The 21721-nt window shown below is 46.5% G+C and overlaps 1 protein-coding gene across 1 annotated transcript in view; it reads left to right on the top strand.

Moving 5' to 3' along the window:
- Positions 1-3732: 3732 nt before the first annotated feature.
- The window catches only part of LOC125725372 (contactin-associated protein-like 2), a 256318-nt gene continuing 238329 nt past the window's right edge, over positions 3733-21721 (top strand). Inside the window, exon 1 of the mRNA XM_049002234.1 lies at positions 3733-4164. Coding sequence (XP_048858191.1) covers positions 4080-4164 — 85 coding nt within the window. The 5' untranslated portion in view covers positions 3733-4079. The remainder of the gene's footprint in view (positions 4165-21721) is intronic.

Below are 21721 nucleotides of genomic sequence, written 5' to 3'. Positions count from 1 at the left end.
TCTGTGTGTCTGTCTGTCTGTGTCTGCGCGTGTGTGTGTGTGTCTGCGTGTGTGTGCCTGTCTGTCTGTGTCTGCGCGCGTGTGTGTGTGTATGTGTGTGTGCCCTGTCAGAGGCTGGCAGCAGACCCCTACCTTGTGCTCCATGCTGCCTGAGACGTTGCTCAGGATAAGCGACAGCGAGATGGATAGAGCACAGATTGAGGAAGCTGGTCCCCTAAGTCTGATCTTTCTGTTATCGCTGTCTGACTTACTTTATGCTTTTTTGAGGTCTGCTTCAGTTACCTTTTTCCTGAGAACAATCTTTTCTGTTCCATAGCACCAATAACCCTTTAAAACAATGTTTCCTATAATGCAGTATGTGACTATGTTATGAAATATGAAACTCACAGAATTCTATGAAACAAATCACTGACATTACACTTTTTCCCATGTAATTCTCAGGCAAGAGCTTTTCTTACATTTTCTGCAGTAAAAATAAGTATCCAGTTCATATTTATTATTCTTTAAAATGTCAAGGTCGGTACCCTTCCACACTGTTTGGTCTAGCTTTCACACATTTTCTAACTTGCGTATAAATAAATCATGTACTTTTGTCCACTTGAGACTGTGCACAGTATGTATAAGATGATGATTACAGTATATTAACCTCTATGGTACACTGATATATTTATGATAGATCACACTGCTTTAGCTACACTGCCAGATTGTGCCCAAGTTCATTTTGCAGTGTGGGGGCTGGAATGGGCCTGGACCCTAAACAAACCATAAAGGACCCTCCAGGTAATGAACATTTCATGCTATGCTATGTGACCTCACCTTTTAGGAGACCCCCCCCCATCAGGCACAAATCACAATTAGTAATTCCAGAGATTACGTCGTCCTGAAAATAACAGGTGTAATTGCATTCAAGCATTTATAAAAAAAAAAATTCAAAATACTTAAAAGAAATTCAGCAACTGCTTTTCTAAGGGAACTGCTGTTATTGACACACTGTACAGCCCCCAAAATCGGAAGCGGTTCCATTCTCAAAGGGACCCCAAGGCCTACAGCGTGAGTACAGACACCCAGCCGATGACACCCCAACCCCAACCGACATCATAAACATGTACGTGTGGTGCGGCTATTTCTACATAAAGAAATGCTTTTACAAATTTTTTTTTTTACAAATTTAAAATTTCCATCTTTTGTTATAGATTTTTGGTGCATTTTAACAATAAACTGAGAATTATTCTTTTATTCCCATTGTTTTCTGTCAGCTGATCTCACTGTTTACCGTCGAGGTGGGGGCCAGCAGTATGTATGCACACCCAGCCCGCCTCTCTCTCCTCAACTTCTGTCAGAAACATTTACATAAGGAAATGCTTTTAAAAGATAATATTTGTATTTCTGTTATTGATTTCAGGTGCATTTTAACAACCAACAACTGAGTTCTTTTTTGCCGTTATTTTCAGGCAGTTGATCTCGCTTACAGCCAGCGTTGGTCCTGTGTTATTGTATCACTAATACTTATGCACAAATTTAGTAAATTGGGTAAAAGTCAGACTAAAGATAGGAAATAACCTATGTACTGAGGCAAAACTTGAAATTCTGGCACAATTTTTAATTTTGCAATTATTTAAAGAATTTTTTAATTTGTTGGACATGCACATTCGCATCTTTTAAAGTTTGCATCCTGAAGGTCCATATGTCTGAATGCGGAGGATATTCTGTAATGTTGTGACAAAAGCTCTGTGCATCTGAATAAACGGCATATCATTCAAAGTAAGGCAAACAGCGAGTCCGCAGGACGACTGGGGCTGACAGGCAGTTAGTGCTGAACTGCAGTGCAGTCTAAAGGTCTTCAGCCTAATCCACTTAAATCGAAAACAATGTATCTGCATTTAGGTTTATGAGAAGTAATAATTGAAATTGTATTCATGGGTAGTCTGCCGCTTTTATGGGATCAGTCCTTCGGACTTTAGGCATTTTATGAAACACAAAACCAATTCTTTAAAGTGCCATTTTAAGGTGATGTACTTAGAGGCTATTTTCTGTGCTGTTTTGATGAAGGAGGCTTTAATGAACATTAAAACCTACGGCTACGAGGCTTTCAGATCACACGCAGGACATTGCCGAGGGGTAAGCAGGACAACGAGGTAGGTGTTACAACACGGTGTAAAACTGAGGTTTCAGATTTACATATTTAACATGGGACCATCCATCAAGGTTAATTAAGAAAATGTGTGATGCTCATTTAACCAAAGAGTCCCGCTGTTATCACCCCCACGGCACCTAGGGTCCGAAATTTCCCTTCCCTGTCGAACAATTGACATTGTTTCCGCAGCAGCTACAAGCCAGAACCCGCTACCTTCATTTAAAATAGGTCAGGATTAATGAGTTTTGTATAGCTGAGGCCAGCCTCTGTGGGGGGTGGGGGAGGGGGGGGGGGGGCTGGGGATTGGGGGCCATATTGGCAAATCTCTTTTGTTTGGGGAAGCGGGCGCATAAAATTATTATTGGTGTGGTAATTTAAATTTAATCTCACCTCTCAGGGACCGCTTTATAGTCAAGAAGACAGCGAAGAAGCCTGCATCCATATGGTAATGCAGGACACAGCGAACATCGGCACATGGCGACTGGTATCCAGGGCTCCCATTAAGGGAAAGGCAAGGCACTCAGGATGGAGCACAGTACAGGCAAACGAAAACGGCCTTCGGAACGCGGCTCTTTGTTCTGACCTGCCTCACTTTCTGCTAACTGCTTGCACATTTGATATATTGAATGTGGGTAGATTTGAACAATCCATATCAAAGGCACCAGTGAGTTTGTAAAAGTCAGCGTGAAATCAAGCTCCAAAATGATGCTTCATTCGGCATCATCAGTCAGCGGCAGAATGGAATCATAAGCAAAAAACCTCAAGATTGATAATGGTTTATTCTTTAAAGTTACAATTCCGATGAGCGTCACCTGATTTCACAAAGTGCTAAAAGCTCCGTGTGACATTTAGAAATGTCTGTTTGTGCTCGGGCTTCAACACACAATAACTGGATGATTTTATTAGAATTTGGTGTATTGTATTCTAAACAGTAATAAATTGTGGCCATTTATCCCCTATTTATATAGGCCTACTTACCACGGACCTGTTGTGATTATGAAGTTGTTTGTTAACATTAATGTTACAATAGACCGTTTAGAGCGTTTGGGTTTAAAAAGCTGATATTTATATTTATATTTAGTTGGCAACCACACTTTAGTGTAGCCACATTAAAGTCTAACGATTGTTTGTCGGTAATTGGTTTGTTTTTCGTTAAGCAAGTACCAAATAAATAAAGGCCTCAGTGAATGATTAAATGTTGCATTTTATCTAAACGGCCATTTAATACTGTCGTAAACAAAAGGGACTTCACAAAGGACGATGTGCTTAATGCGCTGATCACAGAAAAAAAGGGCAACTGGTAATGTATGTATTATGAAGAAAAACTGATACACGATGAAAACATTCCGATAAACAGTAAGAGAACAGGCCTCACTGAAGCTGGTTTGTACAGGGAAAGCAAAGCATTTTACTAGGGTATAAATATAAATCATTCACATAGGCTTCCATGCCTCCAACACGCAGAAACCTTGGCTTGCAGTTCCCTAATTTGTGTCTCGCGGGGGTTATGATTGCTGGACCGTACCAACTCGGCACAAGGAATGGGGGTGCGGATGAGCGGAAGATGGACTGCGGGGGGGGGGGGGAGGGCAGAGGAAATGCTCGCCGATAAGTTCAGCACCTGGACAGCGACCCGCAGGAGGCTCGTCTGTCCTGCGGTGACTTTTCAGCTGCGTGTGGAGGAGCGATGCGGATGAGCGGCGCGCGCTGAGGCCCGTCTGCTGGACCGCGGCTGCTGTCGTCTTGCTGGGCGCTATATTAGTAGCGGTTCGCACCGCGTACTGCTGCAAGAGAGCCTTCGGATCAGGGCGCAGAGGCAGCGTCCCCTTCGCTCGCTGCCTGCAGGACTGATTGGGACCGTGTTTTTGCTAAGCGGGGGGGCTCTTTGGGGGAAAACGGAGCGGGGGACTCGCGTATTTCTTTGTTCCGAAGTGAAAGTGCGAAGATGCCGTGTCTGGGATGGAGGATTGCGCTATTGCTGTGGACGCTGAGCCGCATCCGCAGCTCCGGCGCGGCGCTTCCAGCATCCCGTAAGTGCAGATCGGCCGCCGCACTTTGCGCTTTAATGCGTCGCAGGATGTATACGAGGCAGCCATGGGTCCCGGCACCACTGCTCGGGCTCTTTCTTTGTTATACGTGCGTGGATGCCTGCTCGCCTGAATTAAACCTGCCACTTTTATGCACTTCGCCGTTTATTATAATAATAATAATAATAATTATTATTATTATTAAGAAGCCCAGTCCAGTGTCGGTGCCGCCGTGAATGAAGCTGAATTGATTTTTACGAATCTGATTTTAGATTTCCTGACATTTCTTTATTCTTTACAAAACACTCTAATTTTGCATTGGCAAGCCTGTCTTGGTTATGTGATGTATAAGGTGCCCGCATGAAACATATTTATATTAGATTGTTATTTGCCTTCTTAAAGTCAGTTTTATTTAGAGTTTTGTTGCTAGATAAATATAAAAGGTCTGTTTTGATGTTACATGCATCCTAGTGTGGAAGCGCAACTTTCTACTAGCGGCCAGTCAAACCTCACACTCGCGTCGCCTGAAAGACGCTGATTTACAGCCGCTTCTCTCATAAACTTGGTTTGTTGTTGTACAAGCAAGTAATTAACGTGGCATTTCAAACACATTAGCTCCGTGCGAAACGATATCGAAACTTTCAATGATTTTGATATTTTATTACATTGTAATAAACGTGGGTGAACATTTGGGTAGATCTTTTATTTATTGTTTCCATTGCTGTTCATTGCATCCTTTCCCAATCTGTTGTGTATTAAAAAAACCAACAGCTGCTCCTATCTGGGGACCAAGAGAAGTGGGTGACACGTTTGTGACTGAGCATTTTTGTACAATATGACCACTAATTGCAAAACATGACTGTAACACCTGGGGCGTCGTTTGTAACCTTAAAAGCACATGATATCATACATTTATAGCTTTTGTTTCTGTAATAAATGTGTCACAGGTCTTCCGGTTTCGATGTGCTACGTGGTCTTTGAGTTTTAAGGGATATACAATGTTAAAATATATTACAGGGGAACGTAATTACTAAAATCGCGATTATAGCTGAAGCATGGTCCCTCCTTTCATTTGGATATAAGCAGATTTCTCGAACTTTAAAAATGTTTGATCTTTTAAAACGCACCTCTCCAAACATCGAGATCCTCCTTTTGCACACCAAAGCGACTCTCTGCGTGTAACTTAATATGACTAAAAAGCAAAGGGTAACTGAATGGGATACGCGCTCGCTGTTAGTTCTGTGCCTTATAGAGTGAGACGCAGAATGCGGGCTTCACCGCTTGCTTTGCGGGTTTTGTGCTGCTGCGTTTCATCGCGCCGTATTGCTCTGCGTTATGATCTGCCGTGCATCACGAATAGTCGCCTACATTGCTCATTTAATGAATGATACGCTTTTTTTTTACAGCCATCTATGCAAAACTATGTAGCAAATGCTGTTTTATCATTCAGCTTGTTTCCCTGCACCTGTCTCCTTAGTGTTTGAGTTGTGCATATTGATTTATGTTTCAAAGCACTTTATGGCCCGCAAACACGATGGGTATTCAGGAGCCCCAGACGCCAATGGAGCGTTTCCTGCAAGGCTGACCAGCTCCACACCACTTCCCATCTGCTGAGCACCTCAGTGTTCGTGCCAGGCCGGCTGGAGGCTTGTTGATGCCGGAGACTGGCATCCGCTAAAGCACCTACAGATTTTACCAGCGAGGTTGCTCCTTGCGTCCCTTTCGATATCACCTTCCTAAAGACGGTGGCATTACATAAACCTGTTATTACGCGTGTGTGGACTGCCAGCATTCGCAGTTCATATTATTTTATATAAATCATTACCACAATTCTGTAATTTTCAATATGAACTATTTTTTAAATAATTATTTGTGTGTTTTTGCATCACGCAAGGAAACGAGGTGCTGACGGCTTATCCCGGACAGCAGATCGCTTCTTTAAAGTGGCGTTAATATAAGGGTGGGGGTGGGTATTGTTTTGTCTGGGGAGCTGTGTCACCTCACCCCACCCCAACACACCGGAGGCACCGCGGTGGCAGCCCGAAACAGGGGACCGAAAGGAAGCCGAATGTGGATGAGGAGCGCTTCCGCCATCTGTTTCCTGCGTCGCAGGTCACCCTCCGACCCCCGTGTAAATTGAAAAGCTTCCATCCACCTGGTCCTCTCAGAATATAAAAAATAAAACGTTGCACGGCATTATGAGGGACGCCTAAAACTTTCTTGCTTTAGAGAACTTCCAGGACTCATTTCCTTCAGTTACAGACACACCTTAGACAGAGGCAGCAGCTGGCTGGACTGTCCTGCAGACAGAGGACAGACATGCCCGTCTTTACTTACAGGTCAATGTTTTGCTTGTTGTCTGTTTTCCATCAATTTTCCAAACAAATATGTTTATAAGATTCTCTTAAGATCCACTAGAGATTTTGAGCCCCATGAAAGCATATCATATGGGCCCCCCCCCCAACCCAACAAAAGCAATCATGATCTTAATTTTTAATCTCAATTTTTGTAATCGTCCTAACACCCCTCCCCCCCTATACAGCTCATCTGGTTATCATTAACGATAGCCTAAATTAATTAGTTACCATGATGAGTGTAGTGAGCATGTTTCATATGTCCAAATAGCGTACTGTCCTGTGATTGTGACTGTGCGTGATGGTGTGAGACTGTGTGCCTGTGCGTGACTGTGTGAGACTGTGCGTGACTGTGTGTGACTGTGCGTGACTGTGTGTGACTGTGTGAGACTGTGCGTGACTGTGTGAGACTGTGCGTGCCTGTGCGTGACTGTGTGTGACTGCTTTCTGCTTTGTTGAGATTTGCTCAGGCAGAGCTGCGGTAATGCAGTTGACAGGGTCATTGTATTACCTGCATGGGGCTAAAAGGGCTTCCCGTGTCACTGCAGGAATGACCTAAGAGAGCCCAATCCGGACGGGACGCCTGTGGTCTGGTCCATGTCTAAGACTGTTCCATTACATGCTGTGTGCGGCCGCCATCTTCGCCTGATTGCAGCTGTGGTCTCGCACCCCAGGCTGTCATGATTTCCAGTTTTACTTTTGTTAAATTACAGTAAGGCACTTTTTAAAGTTAATTGCCCATTGTGTGTCCGCCATAAGATTGATTTATTGCTGCTGTGAGGATCCAGGTGTTTAGCTGGAGCACATTAAGACAGTGGGACCCACAGCCATGTGACTCCGGCCTCTAACAAGCAGAAAAGTGCACGCTGAGTGCAAACGTCGGTGCTGGCATGTAATTGGCATGTCATTTTCTAAAAGCAATTACTGGCTGCCATCCCATGCAGGGTGAGCCCCAGCCTTGTGCTTGCTGCAACGTCCCATGCAGGGTGAGCACCAGCCCTGTGCTTGCTGTAATGTCCCATGTAGGGTGAGCCATAGCCTTGTGCCTGCTGCAACGTCCCATGTAGGGTGAGCACCAGCCTTGTGCTTGCTGCAACGTCCCATGTAAGGTGAGCACCAGCCCTGTGCCTGCTGTAACGTCCCATGCAGGGTGAGCACCAGCCCTGTGCCTGCTGTAACGTCCCATGCAGGGTGAGCACCAGCCCTGTGCCTGCTGTAACGTCCCATGCAGGGTGAGCACCAGCCCTGTGCTTGCTATAACGTCCCATGCAGGGTGAGCACCAGCCCTGTGCTTGCTGTAACGTCCCATGTAGGGTGAGCACCAGCCCTGTGCCTGCTGTAACGTCCCATGCAGGGTGAGCACCAGCCCTGTGCCTGCTGTAACGTCCCATGCAGGGTGAGCACCAGCCCTGTGCCTGCTGTAATGTGGGCTAGACTCTAGGTTTTCTATAACCCGGCCAGGATAAATAGGTAGGTGTTGGACGGAGAGAGGGGTCTGTCTGCGGATTGTGTCTCAGGTACTTTTCTAAATCGCATAAACCAGGTCATTTTTCTCAGGATAGCTCAATGGCATAAACCTACTTAGATTATAAGATAAAGACTGGTTATTCTTGCAGCTTATTTATTATCTCAAATAATTATTTTCTGTTCTATTCGATGTTATTGGATAAATTCTACCTGGTTATACATTCATCATGGCGTTTGTCCTCAGTTCATTTCTTGTTGAAGAGTTCAGTCGATGTTAAACGTCTCTATTTGTGGCATGACGTCACTATGAAGTGGGCGTGTCTAGTAGTAGGTGTAACTTGTACTGGGCATTTCTTGTAGTCTTGCTGGCTGCAGATGGACACTATTGTGGATGGATGGATGGATGGATAGGTGGATGGATGAATGAATAGGCAATGAACAGAGAGGAGACTCAGAATTACAGGTCGGAAGTGCAGGGCTTTGAGCTGATCTTCTGACAGTGATAGTGAGTCGTTTCACAGAATACGCCCACTGATCTAACTGAACTTTATTTTTAACACATCACTCTGTAAGATTGTGTTTTATCACATACACACACAGTAAGGGAGAGAGTGAGAGACCATGCTGGCGTTTCAGTGTAAAGGTTTATTAAACCGCCAGCAAACGTGTCTATATGCTTCATGTAGTCGTAGGCTTAAACGTCGGAGGTGGGACGATATTGATTTCTGAATAAATTACAGTACATGAAATGTTTTTAAAAATACATTGTATTATTCTAGAAAATTCATTTACTTCTCAGACACTGTCAGTATAGACTGAGCGATGTCCCCATTATGTCCTAATTACATCTGTACTGCTTTATGTACATATTCATTGGTCTGGATAAACTTATCGGATGGTGTACCTTATAGTTAATAGTATCAGGATAAGCATGTATTGCCTTTTTTTTGGAAAATGCTTCATTTCTTCTTTAAAATGTACATTGCTTTATTAACTTGGATAAAATTCCATGCTGTGATTTTGTTATTTCATATTCCTACCGAGCATTTACCGACAGTTCTGCTTAGAGACAGGGAAGTTTGAGCCGTCGTTTTTCATTTCACCGCGCTTCTCCCAGCCTGGGCGCTCGAAAGTGATGCGTATCGGATGGCTGATGTCTCGCGGAGATTGGCAAGGTGGCTGAATCCTGTCAAGCTACATCTACTGCATATACCACAGAAAAGATAGTGAGAAAAATGTGAAAATATGGATAAAATATGCGGAGCGCAGTACGGTTAGGAGTCCACCTGTCTGCTAGAGGGCACCGCCTCTCAGTTTCAGGACTTTTCAGTGTATCTTAGGCTTAGGGGGCTTTTGGGATCCGCTTTTAACATGCATGGAGCTCAATATTAATCCTCAGCTTCGGAATCTGTACCTTAGATTTGGAAAGTCAGTGTTTCTTTGCAGTTCTTGAGTTTCTCTGGCTACGGCTTTCAGCCAAACAGACCGGCTCTCCAGTTCTCAGTATTTAAGATATGCTCTATTGACATTACCCATGCAATTATATATGCTAATGAATATTGTTTGTTTGCAGTAAGAGGGGGACCAGCGGCTGGGGGTCACCGGGAACCGGCGTTAGCTGACATTTCTTTGCCTCCAGCTTAAATCTTGCATGGGATTGACTAAGAGCTCCCAGAAAAACAGCATTAAATGATTTAAAAACAGAAAGACATTAACCTTTGCTGGCATCTCCCAAGCGCTGGCATCTCCCACACCGAAGATGCTCAGCAGAGCGGCTGTCGGTCTGCAGCCCCGGGGCTGATTTACCTCTCGGGTCCCTCATCGCCAAACGAACTGCGAACCAGCCCGACTGAATATTCATGGCCAGGATTGTGCCGGAACATTATAAGGCGGCTGCTGCAGCGTCAGCCTGGTCGCGGAGCCGGAGCGAACTAATCATCGGATAAAAGCCTGGCTGAAAGGGTTTTAATATATTTATCTAATATCTCTTTAACGAACTGCCCGGTGTTGCACTTTGCAGTGAATTTTGCTAAACTTGTAATTTTTCTGGACCATGAACTAATTTGTCATTTCCTGCCAATGCGGCGGCAGCTGGTAACACCGGCTCAGGCGCGTTGCCGACACGCTCCGGTTATCTCCGCGGGAGCGCGCCGCCGACACGCCGGCCGCCTCGCCGGTATCAGCCCGGTCCAGCCGTGCCGACCGGCCACCTCGCTGGACGCCGCGGTGCCGTTCGCTAACACCGCCTCCGTGCCGTCATTGATCCTTTTTATTGCAAAATTCTCATTAACTGCTTGTGTTCGGATTTAGCCTTTCCGGCTTTGCCAGGTGCAGTTTGTATTGGATATAAACGGCTTAGCTGACCGCTGCAGGTCCGAAGCAGAAGGAAACCTTGGATTTATTTTGCCCCTAATCCCTGTCTGGAAAGACAACCATAATTTTTTTCGAAATATTTATAACACAATATGAAATAAGCGGTAGCCATTTAAACGGCATCACTGGCTCTGGGTAGAGATACTCGCACCAAAGACAAGAAAGTGAGCAAAGAGGAGAACAGACGAATCACTCCGGACCCCTTAATTAAGGTGCCTTTAGGTTAACCTTAAGTTATCACGCTCTGCACAGATGTATATTCACTTTGGTCCTTTTCCCAAACTGTCGCTTTTCACACATATTCCATTCAAATTAATTTTAATTAAATGTCCAGTGTTTTAAGAGAACATCCTGATTCGTGCCTCGATGTGCTGCTACCTGTCCACGGTACTTTCTTATCAGCAGCGTCCGGCTCGCATATGGTGGTGAGTTTTCCAGATTGAGGATCCTTATTGGCCGTATGCAGTAGCTGCATTGAAACTCCCGCTCATTCAGCCACACTCGGGTTCAGAGAGAAGTGCAGAGTATTACAGATCAGCCAAAACAGTGAAAAAACGAGACAGTGTGCTGATGAAATGACCGCGCTCCTTAAACTGAGAGTAATTGTGTGTTTTGCTTTGTGGAAGCCGCCTCTCCAGTGGACCCCTCTGAAAAGAGGCATCATTTAATTGGCAAGCGAATAAACAATGAAAAGAAATTTACAGAAGCTGTACCTGGAGAGAGACTTAAAACTCTCCGCCGTTTAATCGGGGATAATAATTGTTTCTCCTGCTTAAGTTTAATAGGTAGCAGCCCCTAGAATGAAGGAGGCCTTTAGCCTTCCACGAGGACATCTGCGGTAGCAATTTTCCTCCGAAACTCGTGCTTTTCTTCCTGCTTTATGTGTCATTCGCTCCGAGGCCTTGTCAGTCCGCTCATCCAGACCTGGGCTTTATCTAAGGCAGACAGGTGGCCTCTCGATAGTCGCAAGGTCTGTTGCAAGCATTAATCAAGCAATAGGACAGAATTAACCGGGCCTCTGCCGCGAGCTCTCCATCGCCCTTTCAAACATTTGAATTCCGTCCATTCATCTTTGTACCGCTTATCTCGGTCAGGGTCGCAGGGCTGTTCCAATCATCAAGTCAGACATTTCTAAACAATCAATGGTCCTGCTCTCGAAAGAAACATTTCTGAGCTGTCGCTCTTTAGCAAAGTTCTCGGCAGCTCCTGGGAGAGTGGACCCTGCTGCTCCGCATCACTCGGGTTTCGCTCCAAGCCCGCGAGACCTTTTACCGGTGACACCGCTGTGGAAGAGGGATGTGGAAGGAACTTTTCGTAGCAGAATAGAACTCAGTAAGTTTCTACACAGAAAAATAAAATAACTTTTGTATTGTTTTTATACAAATGAATACAATTTATTTTCTGTTGAAGAATTTTTAAACGATTGTATGTTTTCCTTTTTTTCAAACAAAGCCACGTACAGCTTTGTAACAGAGCAGAGTACATCTAAGCAGTCGGGGTCTAAATGGCGTTAATGGCTTCATGTTGGTTCCTTAGGTTGTATGGGAGCCGCCCATTAACTCACTGGCTACCCTGGGAAATTAGTGGGTCTCCTCTCTCACACACGGGAGGCGAGATTCCGGAAGGAAGCCGTCGTCCTGCGCCGGGTTTCCCGGGCAGACTGACAGAGGGGCTCACTATTTTTAGCTCTCAGCACGGCAGTATTGGGCCGAGGCGTCTGGCGGGCATAATGGGAGCTGCGGGGCCTGGCGGCGGGGCGGGCGGGATCACCTGTGGATCAGCAGCGCAGCGCCCCATGGGCTGCGGGACACCGGCTTTGCTGGCATGCAGCTCCGCTTGCTAATATGCCAACGACAGGCTATTAGCACGCATTTTGATGGCCGCTCTGGGCCGGCTCTAAAGGTGGGGGTTTCCCGGGCGCCGGAGTGCCACCCAGGGACCTGACAGCTGTGCCCGTGTACAGGGGGCGGTGGTGCAGTGGCTGCTATTTTTGCCCCATACTTTTAGGACTTAGGTTCGCGTCTCGGCGCCCAATCTTTGTGTGAGGAGTATGTAATTGTGGGGTTTCCTCTGGGTCTCCCCCCTACCCCCAGGTGTGAATGGTGTGTGACTGTGCCCTGCACCGGTTTGGTGCCCCATCCTGAGTTATTCCCTGCCTTACGCCTGTAGCTTCCTGGTTAGACAGCAGACCTCCATCACCCAGCACAGGACGAGCGGGTACAGAAGGCAGAGGGGCACTGAGCGCATGCAGCGTGCCTCTTGTGGTTCCTGTTGCTGTAGCAGATGACGAGGAAGCCAGAATTGAGCTCGTTGTGATCCCATCTCAACAACAACAATAACAAAACAAAAACTGACGAGGTGAGTTTGTGAAATTTGCTTTTCAGTTACATCTGGCTGCAGTATTTGATGGAGCCGCATTGATGCTGTTCATATCGTACGTTTAATAAATACATTCGTAAATCAACATGCACGTTGCATTATGGGCATGAAGAATTAAGCAGATGTAAGCATGGAAGAACAATCCCCCTTTGAAGGAGCGTGCAGGAGCGTGAAAGGGGCTGTAGTTATTCCGCAGCGATGGGTCCTGCGAGCGCATGCATTGCTGTGTGCTGCCATTAGGCGGCGAATCATCTCCTACGGCAGCCTCGCCAGGTCGCTTTAATGCGACTAGATGGCAGCTTAAATAATGGAAAAGGACTCAAGTTGAAATGATTTGTTTTGCCGTCATTGTACAAATCGCACATTCGCGGATCGCGACTAGCACCACAAAACAAAGTGATAAGGCAGGGGGTGTCGGGGGAGAAGGGTCAGGCAGGGGGTGTCGGGGGAGAAGGATCAGGCAGGGGGTGTCGGGGGAGAAGGGTCAGGCAGGGGGTGTCGGGGGAGAAGGGTCAGGCAGGGGGTGTCGGGGGAGAAGGGTCAGGCAGGGGGTGTCGGGGGAGAAGGGTCAGGCAGGGGGTGTCGGGGGAGAAGGGTCAGGCAGGGGGTGTCGGGGGAGAAGGGTCAGGCAGGGGGTGTCGGGGGAGAAGGGTCAGGCAGGGGGTGTCGGGGGAGAAGGGTCAGGCAGGGGGTGTCGGGGGAGAAGGATCAGGCAGGGGGTGTCGGGGGAGAAGGGTCAGGCAGGGGGTGTCGGGGGAGAAGGGTCAGGCAGGGGGTGTCGGGGGAGAAGGGTCAGGCAGGGGGTGTCGGGGGAGAAGGGTCAGGCAGGGGGTCGCGACCCGAAGCGTAACGCCCACGAAAACCTGTTGGTAGGTAAGGGGGAGGGGGAGGGTGAGCGAGCCGGTGATGGTGACTCACACGGAGCGTGCTGTCGCGGGGGGGGGGGCTGAGAGCGGTGAGGTGGCTTGATTTCACCGCCTTGCTTTCAGGACCTGTAATTATCACCCCAAAAGCCATTAACATCACTTCTGCTTAATTAATATTTTGCCAACTTGGGCATCTTTGGGCCCACTGTGATTTGTAGGCTGTGGCCCCTATGGACACCCCCCCCCCAGGTCACTTGGGCATTAGAGGTTACTTTTCTGCAAAGCCGGGGGGTGCTCACTGAACACCATATTAATCAGAAAGACAAAAGTCCGCCCCAGCCTTTGGCAGGTGTCCACACTCGTGCAGCAGTGCGAAGCAGTGCGATGCAGTGCGAAGCAGTGCGAAGGACATCAGCCGGCCAGAGCTGCATCCTTCACCCTCTCCTCCTCTCAGCCACTGAGGAACTTCTCATAGCTGGTCAGCGCCCACAGGACACTGTGCTTCAGATTCCTGAGTGAAGTCACCACTGGGCCCTTCGCCCCGGTCGCACCGGGGACTAGCTGTCCCTGTTTTTACGCTTAAATTCAATGAAAAGCAGTATTGACCCGATGTGCTGAGACCAATAACCGTCCAAGCGACTAGCACCTTCCGCCGCTCCATTGCAGCCGGACCCGGCGTCTGGGATGCTGTGACACTGTCTGCCGTCGCAGCGTTGGTGTGACATTCCTGCGAACGATTGCTGTCTGACTGCAAATTAATGCACAACACAAACCTGTTACCGACAGTAAATCCAGATTGGGGGCTTAAATGGTCCTCATCTGCTATAAATGTGCCCCCCCCTCGATTGGGTCTCAGGTGGTTGATGAGCATCACGCTGGAGACAGGGAGAGGATTGGCCCTGTGAACGACGGAGCAGATTTCATGGCTTTAATGCTAATCTCATTCTACCTGAGGTGTGAAACTAATTAAAATGGCCCTTCTGAAAATTTGGTTTTTGCAGAGAAACAAAAGTTAATAAAGTAAGTCATTCAAATTATGTTTGTGATTTCAATATCTCAGGCCTTCAGGGTATCCCGGCTAATTATATTTCTGTGACTTACAGGTACCACTCAAAATTAATATGAGCAGTACATCATTTATATATTTATAGCAAGCAGACGGTTATCTGATTTCAGATGGAAGGGTGACGCGATAAGGGTGGACGGGGAATCCGGGGAGGAAACATTTCAGCGACGGTGAAATTAATTAAGATGACATGGTTTATATAAAATTTCTGAACTCTGCTTTTCTAGGAGATTAAGAGAAATTAGATGTGTGCACTTTAATTAGTTTAATTAAAGTGCGTTAGTGGTGTGTGTGACATTCTGTTAGTGGTGTGTGTTATTGCATTAGTGATGTGTGTGACGTTACATTAGTGGTGTGTGTGACATTGTGTTAGTGGTGTGTGTGTAATGTTACATTACTGGTGTGATGTTACATTAGTGGTGTGTGTGATGTTACATTCGTGGTCTGTGTGTGTGACGTTACATTTATTTTGTGTGTGTGATGTTACATTAGTGGTGTGTGTGACATTGTGTTAGTGGTGTGTGTGTGTGTGTGTGCGATGTTATATTAGTGGTGTGTGTGTGTGATGTTACATTAGTGGTGTGTGTGTGTGTGATGTTACATTAGTGATGTGTGTGATGTTACATTAGTGGTGTGTGTGACATTGTGTTAGTGGTGTGTGTGTGATGTTACATTCGTGGTGTGTGTGACGTTACATTCGTGGTGTGTGTGTGACGTTACATTTGTGGTGTATGTGACGTTACATTTGTGGTGTGTGTGATGTTACATTCGTGGTGTGTGTGTGATGTTACATTTGTGGTGTGTGTGATGTTACATTCGTGGTGTGTGTGTGATGTTACATTCGTGGTGTGTGTGTGATGTTACATTTGTGGTGTGTCTGACACCTTTTCTGATGCTCAGAGATTGGGCAGAGATTCAGTAACATCCGAACTCATTGTGAAATATGGAGACATTTCAGCTATAAAGTCGATGAAGACGTGAGCCCTAAACACAGCAGCACCGTTGTGTAAGTGCTGTGTTAAAGTGTCTCTTGCACAGGGACATTCAGATTTGGTCAGACATCCCAACCTATTCAAGGAATTCAAAGAGCAAAAGGTGACAGTTGACTAGTTTATTCTCCTGACACACTATAGAGACAAAAGTATTGGGACACCTGGCCATTACACCCACAGGAACATCCCATTATAAATCCACAGGCATCAATACAGAGCTGGTCCCGCCTTTGCAACTATAACAGCTGCCACTCATCTTTCCACAAGTATTTGAAGGGTGTCTGTGGGAATTTTTGCCCATTCATCCAGAAGAGCATTTGTGAGGTCAGGCACTGATGTTGGACGTGAAGGTCTGGCTCACAATCTCTGCTCTAATTCATCCCAAAGGTGTTCTATCGGGCTGAGGTCAGGGCTCTGTGCAGGAGAGTCAAGTGACCCAAATATCTTTTAAAATATTTTTGCTTGAAATAAAGCACACTAATTACATCTGAGATGGTTACCCCAGTTAGGAAAAATAATGAAAATTCTTGAAACTCATGACAAAAATTTGGGATTGTGACAAAACTAGTCATAAGAGTAATTCCCTCCCCCTCTTCTAGAACCTGGTCGGCACTATCTAGCCCCTCCCCTTTTGTCATTTTGCATCTGATGGATATCAATAATCGGACTCCGCTTTCCGACCCCTCCCCACCCGCTGTTTAAGAGCTAGAAGCTCCAGCGGGCGCTATGAACCAGCACGCGATTGGTTCTCACTTCTCACAGAGATTTACGGGCTGGTGCACAAACAGCTGCAAAGCTCTTGGTGTCTGTGAGTCCCCACCCCCGTTTTTTTGGGTAGAGGGGCTGGTGTTTGAAAGGGCGACCTTCCCCTTGTTCCCGCACCGTAGTTACCATGTAAAACTGACATTTACTCGGCCGATAACAACACCACACGTCCAGCATCTGGGGTATTTGCCCGCACGCTCTCCACTTACGGACGGACTTTATGGATCTGGGATCGTTCGCTTAGGTCGTTCTGAAAGAATGGCTCCCTTTCAGCCCCACGCCTGATAGAGTCTGATAGACGGCGTTAATGCACCTCAGCATGAGGCGAGGGATTGATCACCTGCCGCCTTATGCAGAACCGCAAAACAAGTTCTGCAGCTTTGAATTTACCGTTACCATTACGTTTAATCTAACGTCATGTTTCAAATTAGTATTCCGATAATTTAAACGTGTTCTTAGCTAAAAGCAGACTTTATATTTGACTGGTTTGTCACGTCTTTGAAGTCCAGGATAAGCAGCACCTTCCGCTGGCTGTCGGAATGCAGCGATTTCGGCGCCCAGCACGTAAAAGAGCACTGAACCGATTTCTGCTGGGGAAAGTGCATTAAAAATGTTTGAATAGGCAAATCAAGCCAACGCCCAGTGCTCACATCAGACAAAAATTAATCTCATGCTCAAAGCCTGAAAGCATTCTATGGCTCTGAAATGAAGCAAGCAACTCTAAATCAAGGTTCGTTAAGTTCAGTGTTTATTTGTTTAGAAAGATTCAGCGCGAGTTGTGCTCGTGCTGGGTGCTGTTGTAACGGTACGGTGAGAGCGTGTCCGCCAGCCTCGAGCCCGTGGCTGAGCTGGGCTCTTGATTTGCAGTGTCTCGCTGCATCGCTCTCTCCTTACACCACGACACACTTCATTATGTCTCCGGGTCCTTGGATGTCGGGGGTCTTTCAGTGCATCCGTGTGGGTTTTCTTACTGGGCAACATACACTGCCACACTCTCATCTTTAACTGTTTCCCTGTCCAATTACCAGCGCTTTTGACGAGCGACGTACGCACCGGACGGAAAATGATTTCCCCCTGCATTGTCCCAAAATTCACGCTGATAAAATATCGAATTGTGCAGCAATTAAGATTTGAGGTGCTAGAAGTATTAAAAGTCAACAAACCTGTCCAGTCCTAGCTGTCAGTTCCGAGCCACCCCCCCCCCCCCGACTGTCTCCTGCTCTGCAGATAATGAAAATGTCCCTGTCTGGCCCGCTCCGCCTGAGGCGACGTGCACGGCCGGTGTTTTTGCCGGGCGGACCTCGTGCGCGGCTGTGACATGCACCAGCTTTTTGGGCAAACAAACATCTGCTGGATTTGCCATTCATGTTGCGCCTGTCCTCTCCGCCTGCTGTCTCCGGGTCCCTGGTGTCTGTCCTCTCTGTGGCTGGGATAGGATGAGGAGGGAGAAAATAGCACATTACTGAGGCCAGGATGCACACATGTGTGGTATTTATAGCCTTTTGACGGCATTAACATTAATGCACAACCTGTCAGATGTTGTGCCTGTTTGTTGGTACTTTGCTTCCCGTACAGAGATTTCAGGAAAAGAGCCTTCCTGAGTCCTGAAGTACAGCTGGGATTCTGTATCCCGAGCACTGGAAGGTCACACACTGCTAAAATACTGCCAAAAAGTGAACATTCTCATTTTCTGCAGACGTGGATTAATTTACTCTACAGACATGATTGGCCAGAGTATTTTTGCACAACTTGGCTCTTACGAGCTTGGAATCTCTTACTGTCTGCTGCTGCCAAATTTTTCTATTAAAAAGGACTGAAAAAGTTGACTCTTCTCCCAAATGGATCGTTTAAATGTTCTTAATGTGAAATGGCAGAGCTGGGTGTCACATTACTGATGATTAGGGCTGAAAAGTGTAACGGATTAAGATGTTTTATTTCAGTCGATATCGATAATGATTGATTATTTTGAAGATCTGGAGAAAAAAAAAGTTCAAATTAAAATGCTTTATTTTGAATTTAACCACCTTACTTTGAACTTTACCACTTTGTTGTGAAGGAACTCAGGTAATAAGTTTAATGTTAACACAACAAATTGATAAAACAGGCTTGTATTTATGCTCTTGATCGGGATATTTTTCTTGCAGTTTCCACACAGCACTATTCTGAAATCGTGAACTAATCTGAAAGTTGTCATTTTCAATCAGCAGTTTTCCTCACTCATTTTCTCACTCCACACTATTTCTGTTGTTTTGCCGCATGCTGTTGGTACAACAAGCACCTGTTAAATGATTAGCTGTTTTGCATGTCACTCATAGTACACTCCGTTATCAAGGGATATGATAGGCTGTTTATGAACTAGGGCGGGAGCACGCTTGGGTTTGTTCATGTGACTGAGCTTTGCATAAATGTTACCTGCTATCCTAGCAATTTGAATTTAATGCATTTAAGTGAAACTGTCGAACATTCTATGGAACAATTTTCATGTCACTGTTGATCTTTTTATCACCTAGGCCTAGTAGGAAGTAGACTAGTGCAACAAAAGCATCTTCAAAGGTGACTCGATTTTCACAAGGACTGGAGGCCTCCTCGTGTGTACGTTTGGCAGGCATCCAGGTGTTGTATCCCTGCGTTGTTGCATTCTAGCTTTAGCAGGCGCATGTTGAATGTCATGTGACCTGTTGCCATGGCAGTGATGAGGTCCCAGGATGGCAGATGGAGATGCTTGAGCTGATTGCTGAGTCCGTCTCCGCTGTTCAGATGCCGCTTCCTTTCCCCGCTCTCTGTGACATAATTCTGCGAGTCATCGCTTGGATACAATGAAAACCTTCCCACTCATTAGTCACATGACAGGGGTGAAGCTTTGACACACTGAAGGTTCTCTCGCTGTCGTTTAAAGCACCGGTAATGCTTAAAGAAGGCCTGCGGTCCCTGCTTTCACAAAGATCTGCCATTCAGGATCTACAGTGTACCCAATCAGGGTGTCAGTGAACACTGTGGCTACTTAGGAACCACTAGGGGGCGCCTCCATCCGATCAGTCTGTCAGAATATAAAGGAAGATGATAAATGGCATCTAGGTTAATCAAACTTCAGATAGGCTGACGAAAAAGGTTGGACCAGCCTTGTACTTCGGGCTAATGCCCAGATATGCTTTCTCCTAATGTGCACCATTTTCATTGTGCGTGCATTTTCAGTGCCAGTCCATCACAGGGCACAGGGCAGGGGACACCCTAGATGGGATGCCAGTCCATCACAGGGCACAGGGCAGGGGACACCCTAGATGGGATGCCAGTCCATCACAGGGCACAAGGCAGGGGACACCCTGGATGGGATGCCAGTCCATCACAGGGCACAGGGCAGGGGACACCCTAGATGGGATGCCAGTCCATCACAGGGCACAAGGCAGGGGACACCCTGGATGGGATGCCAGTCCATCACAGGGCACAGGGCAGGGGACACCCTGGATGGGATGCCAGTCCATCACAGGGCACAGGGCAGGGGACACCCTGGATGGGATGCCAGTCCATCACAGGGCACAGGGCAGGGGACACCCTGGATGGGATGCCAGTCCATCACAGGGCACTAGAGGCGTGTCTGCTGAGTCAGCCTTCTTCCACACTCGCTCTCTCTTCACTTCCCGCTGCTGCCACTTGACTCTAATGCCATGACTTCTTTCTGTGGCCGTCAGCAGCCTCATTACCATTTCGTTTACGACTCCATGAAATATCACTATGACAACGATTTAATCCATTTATGCAGACTAAGAACACAATACACCGGTGACAGATTTAAGGTAGCATTGTGATTTAAATAAGTTTTACTTTCTTTTCAGACTGAGGAAACAAATCAGTTTGTAATAAGATAAAGGACAAGCCTCACTTTTTCGGTGTGACGGTATAACAGCAGAAAAGTGCCCTAGATTGATTCGCACGCATCACCTCCTTTCATACCGCTCTAGTAGTGTTTATATTATTTATAAAAACCTCAAAGCCTTTGATAAATGGGAATTTTTGGGGCGTTTGTAATAAAACCTCAAAGGAATCGAGATGCATTGCTGATGAGATTTGCAGTGTTTGTGTAACGTGTATTCCGGGTAAAAATCACAAAGTGATACGATGACTCCTGCAAGCGCTCCACAATTTATTATGAAATATTATTTGTCAGCTAATAAGTGAATGTAAATTGGATTATCTTCACTCGGCTCCTCTCCTGCTGCTTAGCTATGCTAATGGCTACAGTACCAGTTTTTGTGTGGGCCTGGAGCTTAGGGGCGGAGCTGCGGGCAGAGCTTGGTGCAGAGCTCTGGGGTGGATGTTCGGTCATACACCACCCCCACCTGCAAGCTGGAACTCAGACGTGCCGCCTCCTCGCTCCCCCCCACCCTCCGGAGTGGAATTTTTAGTCTGCCGCTTCTCCTGCAGTCAGGCCGCCTGAAAGCCTGCCCATAGACGCTCCCCCATTCCATTATCTGCTGCTTTTAGCTACGGAGGCCTTCCTGACAGCGGCCTACTTCCGCTTCACCCTGAGGCTGGCTTTAATCAGAAATGTCAGCGGTGATGTAACCGCTCTCTCAAACCCGAGTCCCCTGGGAAACACACACACACTTTAACACGTGTCCTCATCCCATGCACCCAAGGGGACTCCCATATGCACACGCATGAACATTTACATACTTGGCAGATGCAAACATAATTTTGGACATGAGTTTTCAATGAATGCCCAGGTACCTGTGTGACAGGTCTTTTACCAACAGCCTCGTCCTTGCCAGGACTCGAACCCGGAGCCTCTGGGTCGGTGTGATATTCTAATGCGGCGCAGAGCTGCAGCCTGATGTGGCCGACTCCAGACACCTGCTTTGTGGAGATGGCCCACGTCTTTTTGTGGGCGGTCCATAATGCCAGGATACATCGACCCGTAAACCCCCTGGGGAAATTCGGAATGCCCCCCCCCCATGTCATACTGCCCCAACCCTAAATCTGTTTGCACTTCTGGGGTCATGTGCTCATTGTGAGAGCAATCAGAAAGCTTCTGGGTGGAGACTTTCATCTGTTACTATCCAGTACTTATATAGTTATAATCCAGGACTTATATAGTTAGAATCCAGTAATTATATAGTTAGAATCCAGTAATTATATACAGTAGTTAGAATCCAGTACTTATATAGTTAGAATCCAGGACTTATGTAGTTAGAATCCAGTACTTATATGGTTTGAATCCATTACTTATATAGTTAGAATCCAGGACTTATATAGTTAGAATCCAGGACTTATATAGTTAGAATCCAGAACTTATGTAGTTGG

This window comes from Brienomyrus brachyistius, unplaced genomic scaffold, assembly GCF_023856365.1.
Source record: "Brienomyrus brachyistius isolate T26 unplaced genomic scaffold, BBRACH_0.4 scaffold65, whole genome shotgun sequence".
In the NCBI taxonomy this organism is placed as follows: Eukaryota; Metazoa; Chordata; class Actinopteri; order Osteoglossiformes; family Mormyridae; genus Brienomyrus; species Brienomyrus brachyistius.
The sequence above is the reverse complement of the archived record's forward strand: the minus strand, read 5'-3'. Positions and strand labels throughout refer to the sequence as shown.